This window comes from Kogia breviceps, chromosome 2 (assembly GCF_026419965.1).
Source record: "Kogia breviceps isolate mKogBre1 chromosome 2, mKogBre1 haplotype 1, whole genome shotgun sequence".
Taxonomy (NCBI): domain Eukaryota; kingdom Metazoa; phylum Chordata; class Mammalia; order Artiodactyla; family Physeteridae; genus Kogia; species Kogia breviceps.
In genome coordinates, this window is record NC_081311.1 from 171,795,382 (window position 1) to 171,819,740 (window position 24,359).

At 39.5% G+C, this 24,359-nt stretch overlaps 1 protein-coding gene across 3 annotated transcripts in view; it reads left to right on the plus strand.

Annotated features, from left to right (window-relative positions):
* PARD3B (par-3 family cell polarity regulator beta) overlaps positions 1-24,359 on the plus strand; it is a 1,061,783-nt gene that overhangs the window by 1,005,561 nt on the left and 31,863 nt on the right. The window contains exon 23 of one of the 3 annotated variants that reach the window (XM_067026649.1): positions 20,292-20,402. The exons of the other annotated variants lie outside the window; for them this stretch is intronic. Coding sequence (XP_066882750.1) covers positions 20,292-20,307 — 16 coding nt within the window. The 3' untranslated portion in view covers positions 20,308-20,402. Of the gene's footprint in view, positions 1-20,291; positions 20,403-24,359 lie in introns of those variants that run through there. 3 annotated transcript variants of the gene reach the window in all.

Sequence of the window (24,359 nt, forward strand, 5' to 3'; positions counted from 1 at the left end):
TTGAACATGTGTCATCATAAGCAATAATGTACTTTCAAAATGTAGTTTCAAGCAATTTCAACTATGATGCTGTTATAATCATAAAAAGTACATGGCAGTCTAGACACCCATGCTAAATAGCTTTGTACAAACACGGTGGAAGATATCTGTGCAGCTTATTGACACACATTGACAGTCATTTTATATCCTGCTCTCACTGCACTTAGGCCCTGTATTAAGATCCATGTGTGTCCTGAAGCATTCTGACCAGGACCCTTGGAACGTGGTAGAACACCAGGTCTTCAGTGTCCCAGAAGTAGTCGGGATCACCCAGATGGGCTTCTTTCTTAAGGTGCACTTCCTCTTGTAAAATATGTGCTCCTCTCCATGACCCTCTGCAGTGTGAGCAAGGTATAGGAACCTCTTGGAACATGCATTCCTGTGGTCCTCAGATCTGCTTGATAAGAACTCTATGTGTGCTCCTCAAAGGCAGTATTGATATTACTGCCTTTTAATTAAGGCAGTTGCTCTTTTAATTTCTATGAGAAAAAGATGCAGTTTTAGCAGGAGGAGACTTGTATTGAGATAGAACATGTGTCAATTTGGCTAACCCCAAAGGAACTGTGAGAGGAGGGGTTCTTAATCTGGCGTCTTGGTCTGGCATATCAAAACTGTCCACTAATGGTTTTCAGGGGAACTTCAAACTCCCTAAGATTACATGTCAAGCTTTTTAGGAATAAAATTCTGTATGTATTTCTGAGGGAAGGGGTGAATGGGAGAGTTCTGTGACTCAGTAAGTTTAGGACCCACTAAACTCGAGGAATTTTAACTCGTCTTAAAAGAGTCATTAAAAAAAAATCTTCACATTATGGTTCCCATGTGGCTAGCATTTTTCTTTCAGTGAAATGATAGATAATGCCTTCAGAGAGAATATTTCATTTGTAAGATTTATGAGAAAAAAATACCCAAATACTAGCTTACTGTGTTGAAAAGTGTCCTTAGTATCAGAGTGAATATAACAGTTTTAGCCAAAACAAAACAAGACTTATTTTGGTCTACCTTTCAACCTCACATCGTATAATGTGTGCATATATCTCTGTTTTGGACCCTGCCTTTTTGTCTGCTTTTAGAAAGAACAAAACCTTCCCAGCATATAAATCAACCAGAAAGCAGGTTGAATGGCATTGAACTCTTGACTATGTGTCCCCAATTCCCCTCCTCCCATCACACCCACCAGCAACATGAAATACAGGACCTGCTTAAGTTTCCAAGGCCACATTTGTGTGCTCACCAGTGCTACCTAAAAAGGATTTACATGTCCTACTCTCTTCCCAGCTTTTGAAAAATAACATTCTGTTCTCAGCCCCAGAAAGTAGAGAGGGAGAGGAAGCCACTCATGGGAATGAGCAGACAGCAATCTTCTTTGGAACAAAAAGTACTATGGCGATCCCGCTCTAAATTATAGCTGTATAAAACCACAGGAAACCCAAAGAAAGTAAAATATTAACATTACAAACTATAGCAACCCCTGCTATATATAATTTAGATAAATAAACCATTTACTGTAGGTAGGATATTGTGATATAATTGTTCATGTGCCACTGGCAACAGTTTACACTTGAAAAGAATAGAGGCAATAGCCGCTGGTAGATGGCAAATGTATTTTATTCATTCTTAAAAGCTAAATGTCCTCAAATAAAATACTGATCAAGGGCTAAAAATTTAAGGGCTGCTGAATCTTTGTCTCATAATATGGATTTGTGGCCTAATGCAGCCTTTCCTTGACTTTCTTGCATAATGGTAGGATATTAATAAGAGAAAGATGGTTACATAAAACATCCCATGAATGTGAATTTTTTTTTTTTACCTATGAGTAATTTCAGGTGGCTAAAGATGGAATGAGCTAACCTGAAAGTAACAGGCTGCTCACTGTCTCAGCCAAATTAGGCTTAATGCTGAGAGGCATTCCTTAAGAAGTCAAGAAGGCCAGGGGTCAAGCCATCAGGCCAGGGAGTGCAGCTGTCGGACCACCTTTTGTGGTCTCCGAGGGAGCAACCAAAGAAAATCCGGCAAAGAAAATCTCTCAAAGAATCAACAGGGAGAGTAAAGCAGAAATAACCAGATGTCCCAGAAGACTCTGTTGGTATTATGAAGAAAGCTACAGCAGGACTAACAGGGTTTGGATTTTATCAACCTTACTAATAAAAGTCACTTGGCTCTCCATCGAGAAGAGCAGTTGGTACAATATGGAAAGGTTTTAAAGACCATTAATTTCTTGAAATGAAACAGCTGGCCTTATTGGCTATTAAATAATGAGCCAGATTCTCCCAAGTTCCTAAGTCACTCACTAGTAGTAAATTAGTCATTTAGGGAGGCACATTAACTCTTGAAGAAGATTAGAGTTCGATTTAGTGTACTTTATATGTAGGAGGAAAGTTGTAGGGAATCTGGCTGAAGCTGAGCAAAGAAAAGATGGAGACGAGACAGAATCCAGTGAAGAAAGTCAATGTATGATTTGTGTTAACGTGACAGCTGAGATGAGCATAGGAAATTGGAGAAGTTGAGTTGTTGAGGGATATTTAATCTAGTGTTCTACACTGGGAAGAGATCGTGATGGTAGAAAGAGTTGACACTTCATTGATTGGTTCGTTCATTCACTCATCCAGTAAGCTTTTAGTTGGACAGTGCTGTGTAGCTGGCACTGAGCTAGGCATGAGGAAATGCTCTTCAGTGAAACAGAGTCCTTGTCTCCAGGGCTTTACTGTCTAGTCTCTGGTGGCTTGGGTAGGGAGTGGAAAAGAGACCAATAAATAGAGACTGCAATAGAGTATATTAAGTGCTAGAATTTTATTAGCATACATTGAATTTGAAGTAAGGAAGTGGCAAGATATGCAGTGATGAAGCACCTTGTACAACAGGTGAAGAAGTTTGAGTCTACCCAGAAGCCCTCAGGCCATTGAAGGCTTTTAAACAAAGGAAAGGTTTAATCAGATCTTCATTGTAGAGAAAGCTCCTTGATAATTTCGTGGAGAGTAAATTGGAGGGACAAGACTAAAATAAGGAAAGACAAAGGGAAGCTGTTGATATAATCCTTATAAGAAATGCTGAGGGCCTGAAGTGAGGCTGTAACAGTGGGGAATGCCAGACAGAGAAGAAAGACATGTGCTTTTTTTTTTTTAAACAACTTTATTGGAGTATAATTGCTTTACAATGGTGTGTTAGTTTCTGCTTTATAACAAAGTGAATCCTCTATACATATACATATATCCCCATATCTCTTCCTTCTGTGTCTCCCTCCCTCCCACCCTCCCTATGCCACCCCTTTAGGTGGTGACAAAGCACCGAGCTGATCTCCCTGTGCTATGCAGCTGCTTCCCACTAGCTATCTCTTTTACATTTGGTAATGTATATATGTCCATGCCACTCTCTAACTTTGTCCCAGCTTACCCTTCCCCCTCCCCATGTCCTCAAGTCCATTCTCTAGTAGGTCTGTATCTTTATTCCTGTCCAACCCCTATGTTCTTCATAACCTTTTTTTTTTCTTAGATTCCATATATATGTGTTAGCATATGGTATTTGTTTTTCTCTTTCTGACTTACTTCACTCTGTATGACAGACTATACATCCATCCACCTCACTACAAACAACTCAGTTTTGTTTCTTTTTATGGCTGAGTAATATTCCATTGTATATATGTACCACATCTTCTTTATCCATTCGTCTGTCGATGGCCATTTAGGTTGCTTCCATGTCCTGGCTATTGTAAATAGAGCTGCAATGAACATTGGGGTGCCTGTGTCTTTTTGAATTATGGTTTTCTCTGGGTATATGCCCAGTAGTGGGATTGCTGGGTCATATGGTAGTGCTATTTTTAGTTTTTTAAGCAACCTCCATACTGTTCTCCATAGTGGTTGTATCAATTTACATTCCCACCAACAGTGCAGGAGGGTTCCCTTTTCTCCATACCCTCTCCAGCATTTATTGTTTGTAGATTTTTTGATAATGGCCATTCTGACTGGTGTGAGGTGATACCTCATTGTAGTTTTGCTTTGCGTTTCTCTAATGATAAGTGATGTTGAGCATTCTTTCATGTGTTTGTTGGCAATCTGTATATCTTCTTTGGAGAAATGTCTATTTAGGTCTTCTGCCCATTTTTGGATTGGGTTGTTTGTTTTTTTGATATTGAGCTGTATGAGCTGCTTGTAAATTTTGAAGGTTAACCCTTTGTCAGTTGTTTCATTTGCAAATGTTTTCTCCCATTCTGAGGTTGTCCTTTCGTCTTATTTATGGTTTCCTTTGCTGTGAAAAAGCTTTTAACTTTCATTAGGTCCCATTTGTTTATTTTTGTTTTTATTTCCATTTCTCTAGGAGGTGGGCCAAAAAGGATCTTGCTGTGATTTATGTCATAGAGTGTTCTGCCTGTTTTCCTCTAAGAGTTTGATAGTGTCTGGCCTTACATTTAGGTCTTTAATCCATTTTGAGTTTATTTTTGTGTATGGTGTTAAGGAGTGTTCTAATTTCATTCTTTTACATGTAGCTGTCCAGTTTTCCCAGCACCACTTATTGAAGAGGCTGTCTTTTCTCCATTGTATAGTCTTGACCCTTTATCAAAGATAAGGTGACCATATGTGTGTGGGTTTATCTCTGGGCTTTCTATCCTGTTCCATTGACCTATATTTCTGTTTTTGTGCCAGTACCATATTGTCTTGACTACTGTAGCTTTGTAGTATAGTCTGAAGTCCAGGAGCCTGATTCCTCCAGCTCCATTTTTCTTTCTCAAGATTGTTTTGGCTATTCGGGGTCTTTTGTGTTTCCATATAAATTGTGGAATTTTTTGTTCTAGTTCTGTGAAAAATGCCAGTGGTAGTCTGATAGGGATTGCATTGAATCTGTAGATTGCTTTGGGTAGTATAGTCACTTTCATAATGTTGATTCTTGCAATCCGAGAACACGGTGTATCTCCCCATCTGTTTGTATCATCTTTAATTTCTTTCAACAGTGTCTTATAGTTTTCTGCATTCAGGTCTTTTGTCTCCTTAGATAGGTTTATTCCTAGGTATTTTATTCTTTTTGTTGCTGGTAAATGGGAGTGTTTCCTTAATTTCTCTTTCAGATTTTTCATCCTTAGTGTATAGGAATGCAAGAGATTTCTGTGCATTAATCTTGTATCCTGCTACTTTACCAAATTCATTGATTAGCTCTAGTAGTTTTCTGGTAGCATCTTTAGGATTCTGTGTGTATATTATCATGTCATCTGCAAACAGTGACAGCTTTACTTCTTCTTTTCTGATTTGGATTCCTTTTATTTGTTTTTCTTCTATGATTGCTGTGGCTAAAACTTCCAAAACAATGTTGAATAATAGTGGTGAGAGTGGGCAACCTTGTCTTGTTCCTGATCTTAGTGGAATTAACTTCAGTTTTTCACCATTGAGGACAATATTGGCTGTGGGTTTGTCATATATGGCCTTCATCATGTTGAGGTAAGTTCCCTCTACTCCTACTTTCTAGAGGGTTTTTATTATAAACGGGTGTTGAGTTTTGTCAAAAGCTTTTTCTGCATCTATTGAGATGATCATATGGTTTTTATTCAGTTTGCTAATATGGTGTATCACATTGACTGATTTGTGTATACTGAAGAATCCTTGCATTCCTGGGATAAACCCCACTTGATCATGGTGTATGATCCTTTTAATGTGCTGTTGGATTCTGTTTGCTAGTATTTTGTTGAGGATTTTTGCATCTATGTTCATCAGTGGTATAAGGCATGTGCTTTTAAGGAGGGGAATTGATGGGACTTGATGGCTGATTAGATGTGGTCATTGAAGGAAAGGGTGGTGACAAGCATAACTCTGGAGTCCAGGCCTTGGACAACTGTGTGGCTGGAGGTGCCATTGTCCTTGGTAGATGATGAAGGATGGGGTGCAAGTTTTCATGGAAAGGCAGTGTTGCGACAGTTCCAGTTCCTAGAAGGATGATGAGATGTCACATAGAGAACTAGAAGTCATCCCCATGAATCGCGTAATGAGATTTGAAAAGCACATACTAAAAGGAAACTGAGATGCACAAAACTTCAAAACTCCTCAGGTTTAAAACAGAATCCCTGAGCACTGTTTTGCTTTCTTTGGTTTTTCTGCCAGAGGAAGAGATTTCTAAGATGCAGATGTCTCCACACTGAGGCTATATCATTGCTCACCACTAGCAGTATTCAAGTGCTGGGAAAGTAACAAATAGGAAATAATCATCTTTAGAAAAGCCGCCTCTTTTTTAACCCAGCAAATCAATAGTTAAAAAAGCATTAATATGAATATCAGGAAATTTATATTCTGTATAAGAAGTCGAAAACTGCACAGGTTGCAGACTAGGCAAATTAACAGTTCTTTCTCTGTCAGCACTTAAAATCTATAGTGTGGTTTCTCTCTATGGTATGGGGTGAAACGTGCCAACAAATTGGCTTAGATGATGTAAGTATCTGAAAATGTGGAAGAAATTATATACTAGGGGGGAGGAGAAATTCTTATATATTAAAAGGTGTTGACAACTTCACCACAGAATAGCAAAAATGTCCTTAAAGATAAAACACTTATTGTTTCAGAAACCAAAGTTACAGTGTTATACTATGTGCAGCAAAAGTTGTTTTTAGGAAGAAAATTGACATCAGAGTTTACTAAACCAGTAACTCTTTTGGCAACTTCATGATGAGAACCTTATTCTTTAGGAATGTGAAAAGCATAAAATTAAAAGGGTAGCAAGTTCAAAGATTGCATAAAGAGAACTTAGCAAAGGAGGGCAACAAACAGGACAAAACATGTCACTCAGTGTTTTTTTGCCAGTCAAGGTGTCATTCTGGTGCCAATTGTACTATGGTTCCCAGGGAGATGTTTCCCAGGGAGATGGCCAAGAACTATCCCAGTCACTGTTCCATGTGAGCCTTGCTTTACATTATTATTCACACACTCTAGCTACGGTAGACAATTGCTCCTCTAGAATAATTCCCAAAATATCTATACCAACAGTGCTCATTTGTGAACTCTGTTCTTCTTTGAGAGCCCTTCTAGTCATTCCTGGTTGTAAATACCCCCATTTTCTAGCAAATGCCAGAATCAGTAAAGACTCGTTGACTTCGTGCTCTAAGTGGGGGACATGTCACATCATTTTAGCATGTTGTCTGAAACTTTACCGGAGACAAAGTCTTTCTCCTCGGAGTTACATTAATGAGCTTAACAATGGGAACTCCTGGGCTAAAACATATACGTTAATATCTTATTCTTTTCTGTGTTGAGAAGGAGAGGGAACGAGAAAGTAGAGAGGTGCTGGGACCTGTAGGAGCTCTAAGGGAACAGGAGCCACTGAGGAATCAACAAAAGAGATGCCATCGCAAAGAGAGCATTTACAGACTTACAAATAGAGCCTGTGGCTTCATCTCTTTGTCTACGGCCCATCTCGAAAGCGACCTTAAGAGAGAGGGGGGAAAAAGCCACTGACTGCCTCTTTAACTATTCTTTGGCTCTAGCAAGAGCAAGGCATGTTCCACATAAGGATACATTTTTGAGTATCCTGTTTGCTGTTTCGGAAACCAACCAACAGAAAAATTGTCCGTCGAAGCCAAAAAAAAAAAAAAAAAAAGCAAATGTTTGAAGAAAGTACTTTTTCTGATTTTTAGGCTTAAAATGTGGCAGGGAAATGGGAAAGGATTGTAAATAGGTGCTAATTCAGAGGATTCGACGCACAGTGGGTGATAGGTGAATTTTTTAAGGAGAAAGCAAATGTACGTGGATTTTATATTTAAATCCCATCTGGGCCAAATTACAAAAAACAAAACCAAAAAAAAGCCTAAAGGAGAACAAAGAATAAAAGTAAAGCAGATAACATATATTTAAATATTTCACAAGGATAGCTTAAAGATAAATAATGTCTGCAGAGTTTTTTGTTTGCCTGAGATAAAAAATGCTATGGAAATAAATATTTCTTTTAATAGGATCCTTTCATATGTTAACAGTGTCTCAAGTCTCCCTACTCTTGGCATATGGTTTAATACAGTTGGTTTTTAAAGGCACCTGGGTAACTTTCTGGGTATTTGGCCTACCTTGTGGATTGGTTCAGAACCATCCATTGCTTTCCAAAGAAAGATATTCTTTATTTTGTAGGCTCTTCTCTGACATTTATTTCTGAACGTTGGTTAGAATAATGCTGATGGGAAGCAGCTCAGGCTGCAGGCAGATACCTAACCCTTCGGCTTTGGTGGTACAAATGCAGGGGCCACGTCACTGGATCGTTCTCTGCATCGATGGCCATCCACTCTTTAGCAAACTTCTAGCCAGCTTCTCAGCAGGGATACTCACAAGAGCCCTGCACCATTAACCCTGGAACAACTGCTGTTCCACTGATGAGCCCCAAAAAGCCACCCCAGGAGTCAGTTTCCTATAGACTCTGTTCCTCTCCCTTTCCTCACCTTACCTTGACAGGTGTTCTCAATGCATTCGTTCACATAAACTGTGTCAGTTGATTGTAGATAAATGCCAAATAGTACTATGTTAGGTAGAGTTTCATTAGTACCCTGTCGTTCAAAGCAAGTGTTTTAAAACCCCTCGTCAACTCTATAACCATGTGCATTCAAATAACAAGATCCGCCCCCGCCAACCAAAAAAAGCAAGACATCCTCTTGCATGCATTTGTGACATTTAAGAAGTTAGGACAGACACATCGTCTATAACCCTTACAATTACTGTGGCACCTGTATGGAAAGCTGCAGTTAAATTATTGACAAAGTATATAAGCAGATGTATCTACTCTAAAACATAAAGCACATACCTTTACAAGACGGGTTGAATAATATAGACCAGGATCATAAGAATGGATGCTAAAAGTAGAGTAAGGAAAACAGTACTGACGTTGTGATTTCAAACAGAGTGGCCCAAAGTCCACCTTTCAAGCTGACCTCGTTACCGTCCAGATTCTACCGTTATATAACAATTAGGCGATTTAACTCTGTAGTAAGTCCAAATCTACATGGACTCCTGCATTGACATAGCCTGTGAAGTTATCTTTAAAAAAAAAAAAAAACACACACACACACACACTTCTAGCTCATCTACCAGCTAGAAAGTATGAGAATTTTGAAGGTAAGGACTGTGTCTTAAACTTTTCTGTACCCTCTGCAGTACCCAGCTAGATAGTAAGTGCTTGGTAAATATTTGTTTTTTAAAACTGATTATAATGAGCTATGTTATAATAAAGTTTATCCATTGTGTGAGTACAAGTAACATAATGAACAACTAAATAAATCAGTGAAATGTAAAAATGTAAATATTTCCACCAAAAAATCAGACTTTTGAAGCGGTAAGGAAATGAATTTCTCTTCTAGCATTCCAGCATCCCAGTTGTTTACTTTTAAGGGCGCTGAATTCTCTTTTCGAAACAGAAACAAGAGTTGTTATTTCTTATATCTAATTGTTCAGAACCTACATTCTGGGGGGAAAAAACGGTGGCCAGCATGGGGGGTGAGGGAGCTGTGGAGGCAGAGAAAAATGTCAAACTCAAGGAATCAGAAAAATGAGTGACCCATAGAAACGGGGCAAAAGCCACTGTGACTCAGTCAGCTTCTCCTGGCCTCTCTTGCCCTCCTCCTCAGATTCGCGCTCTCCCTTGTGACCTGGAGGTGCCTTTCCATTATGGGTTTGAGAATTCTAATAAACGAGCTGAAGGGCAGAGTCCCCGAAGGCTGTCTTTGTGCCGGTAGGGAAGGCAGCTGTGGTTACGAACAAGCACACACCAGAGGCCTCCACGCTGTTGGGGACTTTGTGTGAATGGATGACAGTTTTAATTTCACTCCCCAGCAGAGGTGGTAGCCAGCCAGCACTACTTCAAACCAATTTTGCAAATCACATTTTGTGGCTGAAAATTGGTTTACTGCACCCGTCCCGTTTTGGAGACCAAACTTCCCTGGTGGTGCCTTCGCTGAGTTGGGACAGCTAAAAGGATGATTTTTTTTTCCTTGAATTGAAATGACAGTACATTCTTCCACAGATTAATTTTAAATTACCCATGTTTATATCCTTTCATCAAGATGATAAAAAACAGCACAGATAACTTTCTGCACTGTTCTTTTAATTTTTTTTTTTTTTTGAGACTCAGAATAGCTGATTGGCTCTTGATATTTATTACCTCACATACAGACGTATTACTCCAAGCATACTAGCTTGGACTGTGTATCATTGTACTCTTAATTCTTTTTAACCTTGATTTTTGCCTTATAGTAAAATAAGGTTTAAATTGTAGATTCCGCTGAGATTCCTTTTGTGAACATAAAGATGGTGCTTTCCTGAAGAGATTTGTTCCCTGGATTATATCTCACACTGAAATAAGGGCCTTCTTACTGGAAGAAATATTTCTTAAAACTGAGTACTTGCAAGAAGTGTTCATCTGTGAACTTTTACCAATTAGAAATGGCTCTGTACGTTAAGACTCTTTAATAACGTCTGTGAAGCAGCATTTTAGCTCATTTTTATAGTACATGCAGGTTTGGTGATTTATATTAAACATTAAACGTAATAAATTTAGATCTTTTCTCAAGTATGAGGCACAGCATCTCTGAATCACCCATTTAAGCAGAGTCCTCCCTGGAAGGTCCAATCTCTTGCTATCATTCATGGCCATAATAAAACAGGCTTCTCCTGTCTCTTTCTTGACATCTGTAATAATGGGGGTGACATGTGTGTGGTGACACTGTAACAAGAGGGCGTGTTGATATTGCTTCAAGTGGGGACTAAAGGTCCACGACCAGAGGGTGAGCTGAGAACATGCATCAATGACCTCCATCTCAGTTTTCTTACCAAAAGCTATGCTAATGGCTATTTTCAAAATTTTATTCAAAGAATAAGTTTCAGTGTCTAAAAAACGGGCCTTTGAGTGTCTCACTCTACATGGCTGGAGTTAGTCAAAGAATTAATCACAAAGAGTGGAACTTGGAACACAAATGGATCTGTTAATGATAGTCCCATAAGAAAGATTTAAAACCTTCCTATTTTTCAGTGATTCCACAGATGGTCACCCCATTGTTCATTTGTTGAATCATGGGAAGGCATAGACAGTAAAGTTCCTTGGAAAAAAAAAGCTACTCTTTGTGATTTGACAATAATTATCATAGCCTTCTTTAGAATTATCGTGACAGGTTTAACTCTAAATGATTCTATTTCATGCTGAAAGTTGCCTATAAGTTTTTATTGCAATTTGTGTATAAAATGCCTGGATACTGTTGGAAATGTGTATCTTAAAATGAGAAAGAGCTCACATTTCAAGCATTTGAATCGGGTTGAGAACTAACTAATATTTTCAGTTAAAGACACCTGAAACAATCTAAAATTTTTAATTTGATTTTTTTTAGAAGAAAAAGATGGTGGAAGAAGACATAGCTCCAGTTTTCAGGCACATCACTCACTGTGAGGTGGCTTTTGTGGACTGGGTTTAGAGCTACTCCACACAGCCTGGCTGTGTCCTGGCCCTCAGATGTGGGTCCTGGTCCTGCTGTCTTCCCTTCTGGCTGCTACTTCGAAATAACTAGATGAGGAGACACAGCTGAGCCAGCCCAGATCCATCCCTCATGCAGTCAGTCCTCAATCTCAGATAAGTTGTGTTTCTACAGTCTGTGTATAGATCAAGTGTCCTGGAACTTGAAGTCCATTTTTCATAGAAAGGATGCTCTGTCCAGTGAGCAGGTTGCCAGGCTAGCAACCGTACAACCCTATTTAGCCTGTTACATAACTGAAGTGCTGTCCACCTGAAAATCGTTTTTAAAATATTACTGCTGTGGGAGGTTGACCCACATACCCCAGAGTGGGCGTTCTCTACAGATAATGGACTCAGAATAACTCATACCCTCTTGCCTTCTGGAGTCACACACTGGAGCCTGAACACAAAAATGAGAAGTAATGAAAGGAAACAGAATGAAAAAAAACATTACTTTGAGGAATACCATTATAATGCTAGTAATTAAAGCAGAAAAATATAAAATGGAATAAGAAATCATGTTTCATCTGTTTTAATACTGGTGCTTGAGAAAAAGCAGGTTCAATCAGAGAAGGATGAGGAAGTAGCTGGAAGCTGTTGTTGAGGTTCTGAGGGAGGCATCCGGCCACTCTCCAGGTTGATGGCTTTGCTGCCTTCGGGATTTTTTTTCCCTAGAAAATTCTGTAGACTAGTCCACATTCTTGCCTTTTCCTTAAACGCTTTTGGGAAATGGAAGGAAAGGGAAATGGAAACAAGGGAAGTTTTTCTTGAGGTGTCTGGGGAAAAGCGGGAGGGCAGGAGGAGGAGGAGGTTGGGGTCTATTAAAGGAGGTGGTATTGCCTCTCATGAAATTAACCAGAGTGTTTATTAGTGGCACCCAGAGGAAAACTGGGCATGCTCGATTCTCTTGCTGGCTGATGCAGGGGACGAAAAAAAGAAGGGATGAGGAAGAAATAATTTAACCAGCAGTGCCTTGAGACAGCTGGTGAAGAAGGCACAGAACCCAGGACAGCTGGGCTGTTGAACGGGTATTCTCAGGGTAGTCGGGAAAGGAATAAAGAATGGCTAATTGGTTACTGGATGGCAGGGGGTGATGGGGAGGTGGGTTGTTGGTGTAGGTATGTAAACGTATAAGTTAATTGCATAAAATATACTTGTTACATAAATGTATGAAAGTGCTTGTTCTTGATTCAGGGGTGATTTATACCAGAAAGAAAATGCACGCCGTGGATTCTTTTTGTGAAATGAAAGTTAAGAGCATTACAGGTGGCTTGGAGCTTTTGTTTAAACAATTCTCAGGCCAATGCCTATGTCATGATCTTGAAGTTCACTAGGAATGATGAGAGAATCAGAAATGTTCACGCACTTGAGTGGTATTGCCTCTCAAGTGCACTTGAGTTCTGCACTTGGAGGGTGTATCTGAGTTCATGGCTGAAGGGATTGGGAGACTTTGGGATCCATATACAAAGGAGATGTAAGTCATCTCCCTTCTCCAGAGCTCTATATGTATATATGTGTGTATGTATATATGTACATACATATATATGTGTATATGTGTGTGTATGATAGATGTGTACTATTCTGGAATGGCTTGAGAATTAATCTCATGATACTGGTGGTGAGGAGGATGGTGATAGCAACTGATGTTCATTGACTGCTTATTATGTGTAGGCACTGTTTGGAGTGTTTTACATGTATTAACGCATTTAATTCTCACCACAAAGAAGTACCGTTATTTCTCCATTTTATTGTTAAACAAAGGTAACTTCTTGAGTTTCTTATCAAGTTTTAGTTCAGTGATCCCCAAACGCAACCAAGATGAATCATACTTTCTGCTGAAATTATCTTAAAGCCATACTCACCTGGATAAATTGGAACAACCATTTAGATGTATAACAAAGGATAATGCAGACCTGCCATAATCTTGGGTCCATTGCTTTTTCCTGTCCTAAGTGCCCTTATTTCCACCTCCCTTCTTATTCTAGCTACCCCTCTTCTAATTCTGTCTACACAGCTTATGCTGTCACTTCCAACATATTCCTCATAAAACACAGAGGGAGGGGCAGATCTTCAACGATTTTCTTTATCTTACTGGCAATTCCTATTATGAAGAGCCATGTTAACCAACGACAAGCTTAAGACACTAAACAGCCTTTTCAGATGTTCTTTCTTTGGAATCTGATTGTGTAAATATTCAGGAAAGTGCTTAAAGGTTAAAAACCCCAAGCATTTAATCACAATTGAAAACAACTCTTTGTAGACCTACACTTTCCAATATGGTAGCCAATACCACATGTGATCATCAAGTACTTAAAATGTGACTAGCCTGAGTTGTGATGTGTTTTAAGTGTAAAATCCACACCAAGCTCCAAAAATTTAGTAAACCCTCTCCAAAAACTGTAAAATAGCTCACTGATTATTTTTACATTGATTACATGTTGAAATAATAGTATTTCAGATAATTGGGTTAAATAAAATAAATTATTGAAGTTCGTTTTACCTATTCTATTTTACTTTTCAATGTGGCTATCAGGAAACTGTAAATTATGTAGGTGGCTTGCATTGTTTTCTGTTGGGCAATGCTGCTGTAGGCCCTAAAATGGAGAGTCTCCATAAATACAGAGCTTCTGCTGAACCACCTCCTTAAAGTCTGAAGGGTATGTGTTCAACCTGAGTTTTCTTTTTTGGAAAACACTTTTTTTTTCTGCCCTTTAAATTGTGCATAACACCAGGCACACCTGGATTTCTGGATAATTGCACCCACAAGTGGCTACATGCAGACACAATTAGGTGCTTGCAACTTGTTTGAAGGCACAGGTGTCTAATTGAGCCCACAAATGGCCATTTGGCAGGCACCACTCCTTGAGCACACAGCTGATTATAGGCAGAAAATGGCAACAACCAAAAAGGAGGCCTGGGTAATGGAGGCATGAAAATAGATCCTGTGTAACCCCACAGCCTTGGTGTGACCACTCCTTCCTTGTTCAGTCTTTTTGTGGAATGCGCGAGATGCATATTCGCAATGCATAGGCTGGGAAATGAAAATGCATATGCCCCATCTCACAAAGTAAATGCTGTCTTGAGCTTTTAAGTAAATTGGGACTAACAAAACCCATGTTGTCAACCTGAGTAACCTTAGAGCGGATTCCGCCCTGCTGGGACTGGCTGTTTATAATGGCTAAAAAATGATGGAGTGTGTGTGGGGGGGGGAATCCCCAGGGACCTTTTGGTAAATAGTGGTGTTTAAAGGGTTAATTCAACCTAATGCATCATTTAGTGGGGATGGGAAGGCCGAGTGGTTGCCTCAGGAAGACTCCAGCAGGCAGGCACTTATTGAAACGCAGGGCAGTTAGAGAAGGGGGAGGCCCGCCTGGAAGCCTGGAGCTGTTGTGCAGGTCAGCATCTCCAGGCAAGGAGTAATTGATATCCCCAGTTCTCATAGCAGCTGAAACAACAAAGCAAGACGTGGAAACACGTTCACTGACACGGATTTCAGTGTCCAGAGGAAATGTGGAGAGACAAGAAGGCCCTGCCTCTTCAACTTTTAGGGCAAGTAGGGGAATGGGGAGTCTGCTGGCTCTCTCCCCTCATCTTTCAGGAGGGCTCTGTACTAGAGTACAGTAGCTTTGTGGTCTCTCGCAGAAAGCAAGCCTAATCAGCACTGTTGATCGTAAGTGTCAACCCTCAGGCCACAGCGGATTCAGTGTTCAAGGAAATCCACACCTTTTCTCCATCAAAGCAGTCTATGTGCACCATGAAATGGAGAGACCAGGCATTGGTTTCTGAGTTTTAGGAAGACCAAGGATTCCTTGGACAGGGTAGGAGATCCAAGTCAGCAGCCTGACTTGGTCTTTCCAGGGCAGAAAAAGACTTTCTGCTAATGAGAGATTGCTTCAGTAGTGTGCATTTATTTGCAATATAAGTAAGTTCACGATTTACCCACCTTGGCAAATTCTCTCTGTGTCTTGAATCATCACATCCCTTTGTATCTGCTCTTTATTGATGATGATAGCTGCCTATTCTTGAATGGCAATGCTACTGTAATAAATCTCCATAAAAAGCCAATTCTCAGTTCAAGTTACCGCAGGCTGAATATGAAGACGACAGTCTGAAAACACACACTAATTGTGCTCTTTTAGAAACTCTGACAGGCTCAGCTTAGAACTTCTTTAATTTCGACTGGACTGCAGCGCGACCTAATGTCAACTTACCATAATTCTTTTATGTGGAAGGCTATTATTCCATTATGATTTTCTCTCTTGTTGCCTAATATCCAAAGAGGGTTGGTGAGAGGTTATTGAAGAATTGTCTTCATCTCAGATAGTTCATCCCATATGATTATTCTTTATTTTAAAGGCACAGTAGAAAATGTTCTGTTTCCTATTATTAACCTTCTTTATACAGAGCTTTGAGATATACGTGAAAATTTTTAATTTTTCTAGGAGTTTGTTGTAAAGATAAAAATGATTTGGATTTCACAGTTTTATAAATTTTAAGTCAAAATTTTTCTCCACTTGACTCATCGCCCCTTATTTGCTGCTCAGTCACTAGACATAATTTAGCACTAGAGGGAGTGAAACATCATGGGGTGATAGTTTTCTGTTGTAAAATGGGATTTGCAAGTTCTCAGTCTGGGCCAAGTGTCCCTGTACTTTCTTATTCTGAACAAAAAGAAGAAAATAATTTTCACAAGTTGGAAACTTTGTTACCCAAGTACATGATAGAGATTTCCGGTTTCTGGTTCCAAATGTAAGGAGCTTGGAAGTCACTAGATTGTCCTAACAAGTAAAGATCTAAACAGACTGAAAAATCAGCAGCTCTTTTTGGATCCATAAGAGAGGTGAGGACACAGGGCAAACTGCTGCCTAAAGATCGGAGAGACAGACAGGCAAATACAGGGAGTATCTGCTTATTAGAGAAGAGTCAGGAGTGGAGCGGCTGCAGGAAGCAGCACCGGGCTAGGAAAACCTGACCTGTAACTGGTGAATTATTGGATGCTCAGTGGGGACAACTGAGAGTTATAAACCCCAGGGGCACCTCGTCAGAGCAAGCATCAGAACCATGAGGCAGGGGTGTTGGAATTATCATACCAGGAACTTAAAATAATTATGATTCATGTGCTAAGGGCTATAATGGATAAAGTAGATGGCACATAAGAACAGATGGGAAATGTAAGCAGAGAGATGGAAATCCTAAGAAAGAACCAAGTATATGGTGGCAGTTGTAAGGCTATGCCCTTTGTCTATTTCAAAGTTTTGATAACAACCTACATTGTAAATTTCTTGAGCCTTTCTTCTAAGAAGCCAAGAGCAGTGAGCTTCTATGCCAACACATCCACTTTCATTCTTTGGTCTCAAGAAGAAAACCTCCCATTGGTATGTCTCAGGAGCCACATTCACAACCACAATGCACAGAAGACCTACATTACTCTCAGGTGCCCTGTGGAGTCTAAGATGCTAATATGGAAATCACAGGTCTGAAAGAGCCAGCAGTGGTTTCTGAATGAGCCATTGCATCATAGAAGATCACAGAAGTCACTGGTCAAGAAGTAAATGTCTGTTCTTATGAATTGTTTTCATTTCCTTATAAGCCACGATTGTGTCTATGGTGTAGATTTGGTTTTACTTTTAGTGTTTTCATAAAGAAGCTACTTAATTGAAAAGGATTCACAATCAGTACTGGAATATATCAGATTTAGATTTGGTGGTTGACTATCACGCTATCTATATTTAATAATCCACTGTGCCAATGCTCTGAATAACAATAACATGGCCATCAGAAGCAGTTTATTCTCTTCTCCAAATTTGTGACATGTAAGAAATTCAGTAATTATTGGAAGTTTCTGGTATCTCATTGTTTTGGCATTGACTTTAATTTCTCTCTGTGGCTTTTTCTTTTCCTAATGCAGACAAAGCTGCTGAGGGAGAATTCTGTGTTTTAGGCGAACACACAGGTACTGGGTTTTTCTCATTGTTGTGTTTTTTTTTTTTTTTTTTTTTTTGCTTTTCATTGATTTGGATTTTTATTATAGAATATTTTTCTACCATGAACCCCAGTCATGACAAATGGTGGGAGAATAAGTAGAATTGTTGGTCTTTATCAAATGAAAAATAGTTACTAGGCTACTTTATTTTTCCTTTTTCTGCTCCCCTCTCTTTTCCCAGTTTCCCATTTATAGTCATGCTTTGCAAAGAGCAACAGACCCACTAGCAGTGGAATGAGAATGGGAGTGGATTTATGAGATAGAAAGTAAAGGCTGTAGATTCCTTAAGGTTAGGGTCTTGCCTTATCACCACTGTATCCTCAGCCCTGCATAGTACCTGGCACACAGTAGGCATTCAACTAAGTTTTAAGGCAGAAAAAAAAAAAGAAAGGCAAAAACACAGGAAGGAATTTGCAACTGAGGGGGAAAAATTGCAGACATTTCACTGCGAAGGTGTCAGGAAGGACAGTTCTCTATTTTCAATCATTTTTAGTTTAAGTGGAAATTTTATTTGTATTAAGTTTTATGGGATTTCTAATTGAGTTCTGAGAATTCTTTCACTGAAAGCAATTTATTTTTTAATAAGTTGTATTTCATCACTAAAACAAAAAAACTTTTCTGCTAACAGAAAGGCATAAAGCAAAAGAATCATTGTGATTGATTGAGATGACATGGCATGTTTTTTCCAAGTTTTAATTTTGAATAGTTTATATATCCATCCCAGAGAATTCTTTTCAAAACTCAAATTTCTCATTTTTGTTATCCATCCAGACCTTGATTTTTTTTTAATACATTCAGCAATTTTTATAAAACATAAGTGATTGGAGTTTTTCCAGGCAAGTAATGAAATTTTCAAGAGTGGAATTTTCTTTGTGTCTTCTGTGGAGTTGTGGAATGCTCAGTTTAAGAGTTGGTAAAGAAAAAGAGGCAGCTGAACGAAGTAAAATAGAGAGTCGGCCATACCCTTGATTCTGGTGGTGGTTCAGATGTGCACACTTGTAAAACCTCATGGATACATTTCTTGTTCGTAAATTAAACCTCAGTAAATTTGAAAAAGGAAGGAAGAAAGGGAAAGGAAAGGAAGGAAGGGAGGAAAAGAGTGGTCCTTTATCTGGACTCCCAGGTCAAGTCATGGGCACTCAAGCTCTTGAGAAGTCTTCGATTTCTGTGGCCATTGCTGGTCCTTGGCAAACTCCAACTCTCAGAGAACAACACCTAGGATGCCCTAGCTCATACTTACCACACTTTCAAAAGCACAGGAGAAGCCCAAGCAAGTCTGGCTGCCTCGTGCTGCTCCTGAGAAACAAGTTTCCATGTTCTTAGGCAGTGGAATCACCTGTTTGCCATTCAAATAAACATCATATAAAATCAGTATTCTCTAAAATGAGATTACAATCTCAGGAAAGTCAGGCTCTCCAGACCTCCTTTCCCAAAGCAACTCCAGAGGCAGTCCCATCTCCAGTGATTTATATGGACGGAGACACAGACAGAGATGAGGAGCTGACAAAGGCTGTCTGTTTCTGTGGCTGGAAGGAAGAGGAGGCTGGAAGACATGGGTACCATGCGAAAGTCATTTTGGTATCTTGCTCTTTATTTACACCCTTGGGTCTGAGCAGACAGGAATTTCTCTGGCTTGGTTTACATTTATATAACTAATTGCTAATTATTTACATACTCAGTCCATTGGACAATTGCTAGAGGACTAGAGTTTGGGATTATTCACTTCCTCAGAAATAAATTAACATAACTGCATATGCAGTTATGGAAGTTAGTTATAGGCGTAGGCATCTAAGCCTAAAGGAAGTTTGTCAAGGACCAGAAATCCACCAGGCACTCTCCCATACTCCATGCCTCTTCTCTTTCCCCACCCAACATCCTTTTTCGTCACAGTTTAATGAGGGATGTATTCTAGGCCTTTTGCTTTTCACCTTCTCCACCATGGAGATGCTGGGAACTGTGACAGGCTGAGGTGACATGAGCTACAATGAAGCTTTTCTCTCCCAGGTGAATGGCCATCTGCCCTTTCTAAGCATGTTATCCTGTAGACTTGTGTTCATCCCATTAGGTACCCTCCTCCACACACAAATAATAGGTAAGCGTTATTAGTCTCCCTCTGTATTATTCAGATATTTTTCTATATCCAATACACAACAAAAATCTCCTGGCAGATATAACTGAAAAGAAGTCCAAAGGTAGACTTACCTTTAGATGGAACTCAGAGAATGCCATCAGGAATTGGCTTCCTTCTCCCCATCTCTTGACTCTGCTTTCTTCTGTGTTGACTCTGTTCTCAGGCAGTCTTCCACCCTGGGGTAGAGATGGTTGCTCACATCACCAGGCTTATTTCTTATCATCTGAGCCACTCCAGCAAAAGAGAGATTCTCTCATTTCAACATATCCAACAAAAGACCTAGAGTTGTCTCACGTTGCTGTGATTGAGTTATGTACTTAAACATAGACAATCACCGTGTCCAGGGGGTGGAGTGTTCTGATGGACAGGTCTGGGTCACATGCCACCTCTGGAGTCCTGGGTAGACTCACTCCACCTGAAGCACGGGGAATGAGAGGGGGCATGGAATAATTCCAAGAAGGACAGAATATTATCAACAGGATAGGATGGGACAGATGCTAGGCAACAAGAACAGCAACCTTCCACTGTTCCAACTCTGATGACAAGAGAAGAAGGGAAGATAGAATCAAGCATGAAAGAAAAAAGTAGAAGCTCCTGTCACACACTTATAAAAGGTAGAATGAATGCTAAACCCCTAAAAAATCATCAGACCAAGCTGTTTTCTACTTCTGGGTCTGACTGTCATCTGACCCACAGGTTTCAAGAATCCTAAGAGATGACTACAAGCAACTCTATGACAATAAAATGGACAAATTCTTAGAAAGGTATAACCTTCAAGACTAAACCAGGAAGAAACAGAAAATAGGAAGAGACCAATCACAAGTAATGAAATTGAAACTGTGATTTAAAATCTTCCAACAAACAACGGTCCAGGACCAGATGGCTTCACAGGTGAATTCTATCAAACATTTAGAGAAGCGCTAACACCCATCCTTCTCAAACTCTTCCAAAAAATTGCAGAGGAAGGAACACTCCCAAACTCATTCTATGAAGCCACCATCACCCTGATACAAAAACCAGACAAAGATACTACAAAAAAAGAAAGTTACAGACCAATATCACTGACGAATATAGATGTAAAAATCCTCAACAAAATACTAGCAAACAGAATCCAACAACACATTAACAGGATCATACACCATGATCAAGTGGGATTTATCCCAGGTATGCAAGGATTCTTCAATATACACACATCAATCAACGTGATACAGCACATTAAAAAATTGAAGAATAAAAACCATATGATCATTTAAATAGATGCAGAAAAAGCTTTTGACAAAATTCAACACCCATTTATGATTTAAAAAACTCTCCAGAATAGAGGGAACCTACCTCAACATAATAAAGACCATCTATGACAAACACACAGTAAACATCATTCTCAATGGTGAAAAACTGAAAGCATTTCCTGTAAGATCAGGAACAAGACAAGGATGTCCACTTTCACCACTATTATTCAACATAGTTTTGGAAGTCTTAGCCACAGCAATCAGAGAAGAAAAAGAAATAAAAGGAATCCAAATTGGAAAATAAGAAGTAAAGCTGTCACTGTTTGCAGATGACATGATACTATAAATAGAGAATCCTAACGATGCCACCAGGAAACTACTAGAGCTAATCAATGAATTTGGTAAAGTTGCAGGATATAAAATTAATGCACAGAAATCTCTTGCATTCCTATACACTAATGATGAAAAATCTGAAAGAGAAATTAAGGAAACACTCCCATTTACCATTGCAACAAAAAGAATAAAATACCTAGGAATAAACCTACCTAGGGAGACAAAAGACCTGTATGTAGAAAACCGTAAGACACTGTTGAAAGAAATTAAAGATGATGCCAACAGATGGAGAGATATACCATGTTCTTGGATTGGAAGAATCAATATTGTGAAAATGACTATACTACCAAAGCAACCTACAGATTCAGTGCAATCCCTATCAAATTACGAATGGCATTTTTTACAGAACTAGAACAAAAAATCTTAAAATTTGTATGGAGACACAAAAGACCTCGAATTGCCAAAGCAGTCTTCAGGGAAAAAAAAAAACGGAGCTGGAGAAACCAGAATACCTGACTTCAGATTATACTACAAAGCTACAGTAATCAAGATGTAAGGTACTGGCACAAAAACAGAAATATAGGTCAATGGAACAGGATAGAAAGCCCAGAGATAAACCAACGCACCTATGGTCAACTAATCTATGAAAAAGGAGGCAAGGATATACAATAAAGAAAAGACAGTCTCTTCAATAAGTGGCACTAGGAAAACTGGACAGCTACATGTAAAAGAATGAAATCAGAACACTCCATAACACCATACGCAAAAATAAACTCAAAATGGATTAGAGACCTAAATGTAAGACTGGACACTGTAAAACTCTTAGAGGAAAACATAGGAAGTACACTCTTTGACATAAATCACAGCAAGATCTTCTTTGATCCACCTCCTAGAGTAATGGAAATAAAAACAAAAATAAGCAAATGGGACCTAATGAAACTTAAAAGCTTTTGCAAAGCAAAGGAAACTACAAACAGGACAAAAAGACAATCCTCAGAAAGGGAGAAAATATTTGCAAACGAATCATGGAATATTACTCAGCCATAAAAAGGAACGAAATTGGGTCATTTGTAGAGATGTGGATGGACCTAGAGACTGTCATACAGAATGAAGTAAGTCAGAAAGAGAAAAACAAATATCATATATTAATGCATATATATGGAACCTAGAAAACTGGTACAGATGAACCGGTTTGCAGGGCAGAAATTCAGACACAGATGTAGAGAACAAATGTATGGACACCAAGGGGGGAACGTGGCAGGGGGCAGTGGTGGTGGTGTGATGAATTGGGAGATTGGGAATGACATATATACAGTCATATGTATTAAATGGATAACTAATAAGAACCTGCTGTATAAAAAAATAAAATAAAATTCAAAATAAAAAATTGAAGTCTACCATGTTTCAGGTGTATAGCAAAGTGATTCAAATATATATATATGTATATATATATATATATATATATATATATATATATAAAAGAATGCTTCCTCAAGTATGTAATCCATCATTTCATCCATCCAGATAGTCCAATATAAAAGGAAAGGACAGAGAGATGTGGGATATTATGATTCTTTGATGGTCTTTTGGCTGCTTCCCAAATTCCTCTGAGTTCTATGCATGCATCTGTAACTTACTTTATAGCTGCCCACGCAACTGTTTTTTGTCTCTGAGAACATAAACAATCCGAAATCCAAGTTTTCTAGCAATTCCTCAAGAGGTGGCCTCAGTATGAACACACTAATAAGTGACAATTAGACATAAAGAATATAACCAGTACTACACAAAAAAGAACAACTGTTTAGAGAGACTACATCTCTGTGTATTTTGTATAAATTTTTTTTTAACATAGTCCATAAATTTTGGGAAAGTGGTGATAACTTACCTCATTTTCCTCTGGAGGAAGCAGATTTTTAAGAGGGAAAAAAAAGGCCTCTGGACATATTTGAATATATGGAAGACTGAGAAAAGCATGTAAGACATTATGGAATCAGGAATAAACACTAAAAAGTTGGAGCAGGGAGAAAAATAATAATTTTAAAAGCCAGTCTTTATCCATCACTTACCATGCCCAGGCGCTGTGCTAAGTGCTTTACAGCAGGGGTCCCCAACCTGGGAAACCGGGCCACACAGCAGGAGGTGAGTGGCAGGTGAGCGAGGGAAGCTTCATCTGTATTTACAGCCGCTCCCCATCGCTCGCATTACCGCCTGAGCTCCGCCTCCTGTCAGGCCAGCGGTGGCATTAGATTCTCACAGGAGCGCGAACCCTACAGTGAACTGCACGTGTGAGGGATCTAGGTTGCGCACTCCTTATGAGAACCTAATGCCTGATGATCTGAGGTGGGGCTGAGGCGGTGAAGCTAGCGCTGGAGAGCGGCTGGAAATACAGATGATCATTAGCAGAGAGGCTTTGACTGCACAGAGACCATAATAAATCAACTGCTTGCAGACTCATATCAAAACGCTATCGGTGAGTGGCAAGTGAAAACAAACTCAGGCCTCACACTGATTCTGGTGAGTTGTATAATTATTTCATTATATATTACAATGTAATAAGAATAGAAATAAAGTGCACAATAGATGTAATGTGTTTGAATCATCCCAAAACCATCCCCCCACCCCTGGTCCGTGGCAAAATTGTCTTCCTTGAAACCGGTCCCTGGTGCCAAAAAGGTTGGGGACTGCTGCTTTACAGGCATTCTAACTTAATGCTCCTAGCTACCCAGTTAGGCAGGTAACCGTTACTATTCCAATTTTACAGATGAGAAGAATGGAGACAATGTACAGAGGATAAGAACGTTCCCAAAGTCACACATCCATTAAGTGGAAACCCAGCACTATTTTTGCTAACTCCTCTGCGATTTCATCCCTTGATGCTCATAGCAGGGTCTGTGTGGATGGTCAGGATGGCTCAGCTTAAAGCTGGCTGAGACCTGAACACAGGCGTCCCTGGAGGTAGAAGAATGGATCAGGAGAGGCCCAGCAGAAGGAGGTAAGAGAGGAGGCCTGGTGATGGAGGCCATCAGAGGCAAGGAAGTCCATCCAGTCTGGACAAAAATCCAAGATCCCAATAGGCAGAGAGGAGCACAGCCTGAGAGGGAACCTTGTAAAAGACCAAAGGCAAAGGTTCTATTAGCATCAGGAAGGTCCAGCAGCAAATGAAGGCACACAGCCTTGGACATTAAGATTTCAGGGGTAACCT